Genomic DNA, 7,657 nt, shown 5'->3' on the forward strand with positions numbered 1-7,657 from the left:
CTTTTAATGTTGGCTATATTGGTTTTGTTTATATATATGATTTTATTTGTATAATTTAATATGAACAAAATTATCCATTTTGCATTTCATAATGTTTTCTAGTTCTCCACAAATCTGAGAGGTAGACTATCCCTTATTCCCCTAATTTGCTTATAGTATCACTCTTTATGTCTAAATCATGGATCTATTTTGACCTTATCTTGGTACAGGTTGTTAGATATTGATCAATGACTAATTTCTGCCATACTATTTTCTAATTTTCCCAGCAAATTTTGTCAAATAGAGAGTTCATATCCCAGAATCTGGAGTCTTTGTGTTTGTCATCAAAGTTTTTTACTTCTTAATAATATTGCTATTATCCTATAAGCCCTTCTTTTGATTCTGTTCATTTTACTCTTCATCAGGTTATACAAATCTTTCCATGTTTCTCAGAAATCATTGCCTTCATCATTTCTTACATCACAATAGTATTCTATTACATTTTGGTTTTTGTTATTGCTGGCCTTCCAGTCATATCTAACTCTTCAAGATCCCATTTGGGATTTTCTCAGCAAATATACTGGAGTAGTTCACCATTTCCTTCTCCAGTTCACTTAACATGATGGGGAATTGAGGCAAACAAGGGTGATTTTCCCAAGATCATAAAGTTAGTAATTGTCTGAATTTAAATTCAATTGATAAATTGTCAAAGGATTTGAATAGATGATATTCAGATGAAATTAAAGCCATTTTAGTCATATGAAAAAATGTTCTAAGAATCATTATTGATTAGAGAAATGCAAATTAAGACAACTCTGAGGTACCACTACATACCTCTCAGATTGGCTAAGATGACAGGAAAAGAAAATGACAAATGTTGGAGAACTGGGACACAAATACATTGTTGGTGGAGTTGTGACCTGATCAAACCATTCTGAGAGCAATTTGAAAGTATGCTTAAAGAGCTATCAAACTGTGCATATCCTTTGATCTAACAGTGTTTCTACTGGGTCTGTAACCCAAAGAGATCATAAAAAAGGAAAAAGGACCCACATGTGCAAAAATGTTTGTGACAGCCCTTTTTGCAGTGGCAAGGAACTGGAAACTGAATGGATGTCCATCAGTGGAGAATTGGCTGAATAAGTTATGGTACAAATTGTTATGGAATATTATTGTCCTTTAAGAAACTATCAGCAGGATGATTTCAGAAAGTCCTGTAGAGATTTACATGGATTGATGGTAAGTAAAGGGAGTACAACCCAGAGAACACTGTACACAGCAACAACAAGATTATATATGATGATCAATTGTGATGTACTTGGCTCTTTTCAACAGTGAGGTGATTCAAACCAATTCCAATAGATTTGTGATAGAGAGAGCCATCCGCACCCAGCAAGAAAGTCCTCTAGTCATAGGGACTGAATGTGCATCACAACATAGTATTTTCACCTTTTTTATTTGTTGTTTGCATGCTATTTTCTTTATCATTTTTCTTTTTGATTTGATTTTTTTCTTGTGCAGTATGATAAATGTGGAAATATGTATAGAAAAATTGCAGATGTTTAACATATATTAGATTACCTGACATCTAGAGGAGGAGGAACGGAGGGAAGGGAGGGAGAAAAATTTGGAACCCAGGTTTTGCAAGGGTGAATAATAAGAACTATCTTTGCATGTATTTTGAAAATAAAAAGCTATTTTAAAAAACTAAGCAACTTTAAAGGATTTAAAAAGTGATTATCACAATGACCAAATATATTTTCAAGGAACTCATAAAGAAACATATTATTCAGCACCTGATAGAAAACTAATGGATTCTTAGTACAGAATGAGACAAATTTTTGGAAATGGACAATGCAGAAATATAGAAATTTGATTTGCCTGCCTAAAATCATAAGGCATTAGTCACATATATTTTAAATTAGATGAAGATCAGTCTTTCAATTGTTTCTATTGTTGTGTCTAGGGAGAAAAAATGCCTGAAATGGTCTGCCTCCAGTACAGATATAGGTATAAACTGGGAAAAGTTCTAACAGGAAAAATCAACAAGAAATCAAGTTAAGCCTGTATTATCAATAGCATATAATGCCAACTGAGTATTATACATAAAAGGACATCATAGCACAGGCAAGTGAAAGTTTTCTCTCATAAAACTATTGAAACATCATGCATACATTTTATAATCCAAGATGAGTATATGTGAATATAAAATAGAATAAGTTTATATTATAAAGCAGCCGTCCAAAACCATTTGGTATTGGCTAAGAAATAGATTAGTTGATCAGTGGAACAGGTTAGGTTCACAAGACAGAATATCAACTATAGCAATTTAGTTTTAAAACCCAAAATCCCTTTTGGGATAAAATTTTTGACAAAACTGTTGGGATAACTAAATTAGTAGAAAGAAAACAGGACCCACACTTAAATTAACAAAATAAAAGATCAAAAATGGGTCCATATTTGTTTATGAAAGTGAATTATAAACAAATTGGAGGAACATAGGATATTTATCTCTCAGACTTTGGAAAGAAGAAATTCTGACTAAAAGGCAACAGGAAATTATCGATCTCAAAATAGAAATTTTGATTACATCAAATTAAAAGCTTCTGTACAAACAAAACTAATTAAACAAGATTAGAAGGGAAGCAAAAACTGGGAAAACATTTCACAGTTAAAGATTCTGATAAAGCCTCATTTCCAAAATATATAGAAACAACTCTAATTTATAAGAAAAACCATTCTCAATTTATAAATGGTCAAAGGATATGAACAGAAATTTTTCAGATGTAAATTGAAATTATTACCCTCATATGAAAAGAATGTTCCAAATCATTATTAATCAGAAATCAAATTAAGACAACTTTGAATACCACTACACACCTTAGTTAGCTAAGATGACAGGAAAAAATAAATTGATTGTTGGAGGGGTGTGGAAAACTGGACACTGATACATTGTTGGTGGAGCTGTGAAAAGAATCCAACCATTCTGGAAACAATCTGGAATTATCCCAAAAATTTAAACTGTGCCCCCGTCCAACATATTTCTACTGGCTTATACCCCAAGGAGATACTAAAGAAGGAAAAGGCAGTACCAAAATTTTGTGGCACCCTCTTTTATGGCTCAAGCTGGAAACTGGTGATGCCCATCAATTGGAAATGGTTGGGTAAATTTTTATATGAATTTATGGAATATTATTTTCTGTGAAATGACCAGCAAGGATGAATACAGAGGCTTGGAAAATTACATGGTCTAAGTGAAATAAACAGAACCAAAATCATTATATTCCCAACAATAGTGTGTGAAAGATGTAATCATGGAAGTGGATTTCTTTACAAAAGACCTAATTCAGTTTCAATTGATCAATGGACAGAACACCCAAAAAAAAACATGGGAAATGAAAACTTTTGCATTTTTTTTTTCTTCCAGTTATTTTAACCTGAATCAATTGCCCTGTGCAACAAGAAAACTGGATCTCACACATACATTTATCTAGGATATACTAGGAATATTCAACAATATAGAACTGCTTGCCATCTAGGGGAGGGTGGAGGATGGAGGAAAAATCGGAACAGAAGTGAGTGCAAGGAAATTTGTAAAAATTACCCTGGCAGGTTTTCAATAAAAGTTACTATAATAATAATAATAACTTAAAAAATAGAATAAGTTTCTATCCATCAGAAATTATCATCTGTCAAGAAAAAAAGAATTCACTTGCAAAGGTGAAATAAGAAAAATAAAACTAACTCAACCTAGCAACACCTCAAGGATGAACTGAACATGAATCTGCTGATGTTAGAAAAGAATAAACAACCAACACAGCTGACTGCACAGTCAGTCCCAACTGATCTTGGAAGCAGCAAAATTATTAGGGCAACTGCAGGGAGTGGCATTTAGCTCAAAACTAGAAGGCATTTAATCAAGTACTTTTAATTCAGTTCTGTTCATGGTCCAAGAAGTATCACCAGAAAATTATCTCTAGACTTGTTCTAAGGTCCGCACCCCTCGGTTATTCCACATTATGGAAGCTTAGAGAGTAAGGATAGAAGTCAGTATGCTAAAGGAACCAAGATTCTCCATTTTCAATTAACAGTTCTACTTGATTTCACTTCCACAAAACATCATGTCTTCAAACCTTCTGACATTTCCCTTCAACAACAGAAAACAAGAACTAATAGTTTGTTCTAGGTGTCGAGCTATACCAATAAGGAAGAAAATCTTAAGTATCCCTAAAAGAAAATGAACTTTGATATACTGGGAAGAGCACTAGTCTTGGTGGCACAAAACATGGATTGCAAATCCAGTTTTGCGTCTTACTAGCAATGTAACCTTGAGCAAATTGTCTTCATAAACTTCATTTCCTTAATTCATCAAATATAGTTAATCATCCTTACTTTATCCATCACATAGGATCACTGTGAATAGTTTTTAAAACTTTAAAGCCCTGTAGAAATGTTAGCAATTATTATCTCTTGATTTTCCCAAGTGAACTGATATTGATAAAATACAAGATGAATTTTTACAAACAATAATCCAAATCCCCACATTCCTAGTATTTTAAGGCATATTTTATCAATATTTATTTAATAGCTCATAAATTACAATAATTGCTTTTTAGAGCACAGTACAAAATTAATTGTAAAGAAACCATTTGCCTTTTCAAATTAGGCCTTTAGATTATGATTTATTCTTTGAATCTAACCCAGTAGATTGTAAAATGGATTTATGAAGTTAAACTATTATGACTTGGTATATTTCTTTATAAACCCCAAACCTATATTTGAAGTAGCCCATTTGGTTATAGATAATTTGCTTCTAAATGGGGCCTGCTGTTAATGAATCACCATGTATTAGAGGTTAGCAAGATTTACAGCATGTTGAATACAGAAATCAAAAGCCCAAAGTTCAATTCCCAGCTCTTACTCTCTTAGACAAGTCTGCCTAGATACCCTAATCTGAAAAATGAGGGGCCTGGACTAAATGATTTCTGAAATTCTTGAAAAACATAAATCTATGAACCTATTTATTACAGTTCAAGATCATGGTAGTGAGACTGAAAAGGGAGTTAGTTATCACTGTCTCTCAGTAATTAAAGGGATGTTTCCAATCAAATTTAAAGAGCAATTTTTTTTTAATTCCATGACAAGAGAAGGTATAAGTTTTATATTGAATGTAATAAGTTTTATAATGGCAAAATGTCCTCAGGTATTATGTTTTCATTAACCAGAGAGCCTAAAGTAAGATTAAAATTAGTAAAAAAAAAATTGGGGGGCAGATTTTATATTTTATAAAATTATAATTTGTATATATATATATATAATTATAAAAAAAATTAAAATTAGTGAAAACAATGATCAAAAAAAGATGAAAGGGAAACTATTAGCTAAAGACCACTATCACAGATATCCAACAAAATTATATATTTACCCAAAGTAAAATTTGTAGATGAAATGGCCCCAATTTTTTTAATATTTTCAGTTTCCGTGATACACAGGTAAATACACTGACAAAAAATAAGAGATATTATAGTGTTGAATAAAGTGATATATGCCAACGTCATGTTCACCAGAATGACTACTGGAAAAATGGCATTAACAAAATTTGGGTTCCAGAGTGAATATATTTAATTAGATATGTGAAACTCTAATTAGGAAATGATATAAGATTTCATTTTGGAAACAAGAATGACTTCTAGTCATTTTTAATTGACTCTATTAGCTATGAATAATACCAGCATTTATATTTAGTTTTCCTAAGTAGGTCATCCAAATGTTTAAACATAGAATATTTCTAATTATATCTAAGATTATACTTTGTTGTAGGTTTCTTTTTTTTCCCACTGGTCTAGAAAAATGGGAACAAAAATTGCAAACTAGTAAATTAAGAATTGGTCATCCCTCTTCCAAAAGATCACTAACTGAGATACAATTGCTCTTTTGAAAGTTTATTTACCATTTGGATTAATAGATATATACTTACTGAACTTCCATACTAAATACTGAGAAAACCAAAAATTCCTCCACATCAACTACAAACCAATGAAACCCAGAAGAAAAAGCAACATGCAGCTTGGTGACTCATCCTTACATCCTGCATCAAATTTTAATGAGTCTCAAGGCCCCATTCCTTTCCTTTCTGTTCTCTCTCTCTCTCTCTCTCTCTCTCTCTCTCTCTCTCTCTCTCTCTCTCTCTCATTTCCTGTAATTGCTTCTCCCACACTCATTTTCTCATCCTTATTTTCCTCGACCTCTTTCTCAGTAAATGTCACTGTTAACCTGTCCCCTCTATTCACTTTCTCCTTCCTTTCTCCTCAAAATCTTCCTCACTCACCAAGTGCAGCGTCAGGGGCAGCAGCAGCAGAAACAGCCACAGGTAGAGGTGACAGCTATTGGTGAACTTGCTCTGCTCCGGATCATGGTACCAACCTCCGGTGAGCGCAGCCCACACTCCCTGGCGGAGTAATTGCAATACCTGGGACACCATGCCTGCTGCAGCCCGATGGCACAAGGCCCTCAGTTTCCCCTCTGAGTACCCCCCACGCTGTTCGCCGAATCCCCTCAGTCCTAGCACAGGGTGCCCCACTTCGTCCCCCCACCTCCTCCTCCTCCTCCTCCACCCCCTCCTCCTACTCCCCCTCGACTGGAGCTGGGGCTGCTCTTCTGCCGGGACCCGCAGGTGGGGGCGCCGGCGCCGGCTGCTGCCGCCGGGCAGGTGGGCGCCATGTCCGAGGAAGGAAGGATTTTCCCATCGTGCTCAGAGGCGGCTGCAGATGCTCAGGAGGCTCCTCCCCTATTGCCCTCTCCGGGACTCCTCCCAGTACCGCGGCAGCTGGAGGGGAGGGAGTTGTGGCCAGGTCACTTCCAGTCCTTTACTCTCATTTCCTCAGCTGTCACAATCCTCTCCTTTCTCCTATTGAAGCTCAATGAGTAAAATAAAATAAATAGATGTGTTGTCATAGCAGAGGAAATATTGTTCTGGACTGATTCCCTGCTCCTAGGATCAAAAAGCATCTTGGACTTAAGACCCCCGCTGCAAACATCCCCGCAATTTTTCCCCCCATGCCTGGGAATGACGTCTTCCCTACTTCACATCAGGTTTCTAGCTTGCAAAACTTCTCCCTCCCTCGCTCTCCCCACCTCTTCTCGGTTCTGCATCCTCTTGGCCTTTAGTTGTTGTTGTTTTCCTTTTTGACCCTTTCTTCGTGGCAAACTAGATGATACAAGTAATACACTTTCAAATCTTAATGTTGTTTACAAATCGTCTCTCCTATTGGCAATGTGAAGCTCTTAAGGACAGAAACTATTTTTGCCTCTTTTTTTCATATTTTCAATGCATAGAATATATTATATAGCATATATATACAGTATATATATAGCATATATAATAAATACATAAGTGGTTGTTGAAAACTGATTTTGCATGTTAGATATGTGCTGTATTATTATTATTATTTATTAATTTCCTCCATTTCTCACCTAGAAACTGCTTTCTTTGAATCTGCTAAGAAGTTAATGTCTTATTATATTTTCAGCAATATCAAAAAGATCCCATTGTCCTGGGAAAATAATTCCTCAGAGTACTTTCTGATGTCTAAAATTTTAATGTTGGAATTTTTTTTCCTTTGGTTTAAGATTTCATATCATTTTCAATTGAATATGAATGGATTTTACGTATTCTCCT

General features: G+C 34.7%; 1 protein-coding gene across 4 annotated transcripts in view; it reads right to left on the reverse strand.

Moving 5' to 3' along the window:
* The window catches only part of PCNX2 (pecanex 2), a 357,972-nt gene extending 351,405 nt beyond the window's left edge, over positions 1 to 6,567 (reverse strand). For all 4 annotated transcript variants that reach the window (XM_031966919.1, XM_031966916.1, XM_031966917.1 and 1 more), the window contains exon 1: positions 6,308 to 6,567. In XM_031966919.1, the coding sequence (XP_031822779.1) occupies positions 6,308 to 6,460 (153 nt within the window). In that variant the 5' untranslated portion in view covers positions 6,461 to 6,567. The remainder of the gene's footprint in view (positions 1 to 6,307) is intronic.
* Between the last annotated feature and the right edge of the window lie 1,090 nt (positions 6,568 to 7,657).

Source organism: Sarcophilus harrisii, chromosome 4 (genome assembly GCF_902635505.1).
Source record: "Sarcophilus harrisii chromosome 4, mSarHar1.11, whole genome shotgun sequence".
In the NCBI taxonomy this organism is placed as follows: domain Eukaryota; kingdom Metazoa; phylum Chordata; class Mammalia; order Dasyuromorphia; family Dasyuridae; genus Sarcophilus; species Sarcophilus harrisii.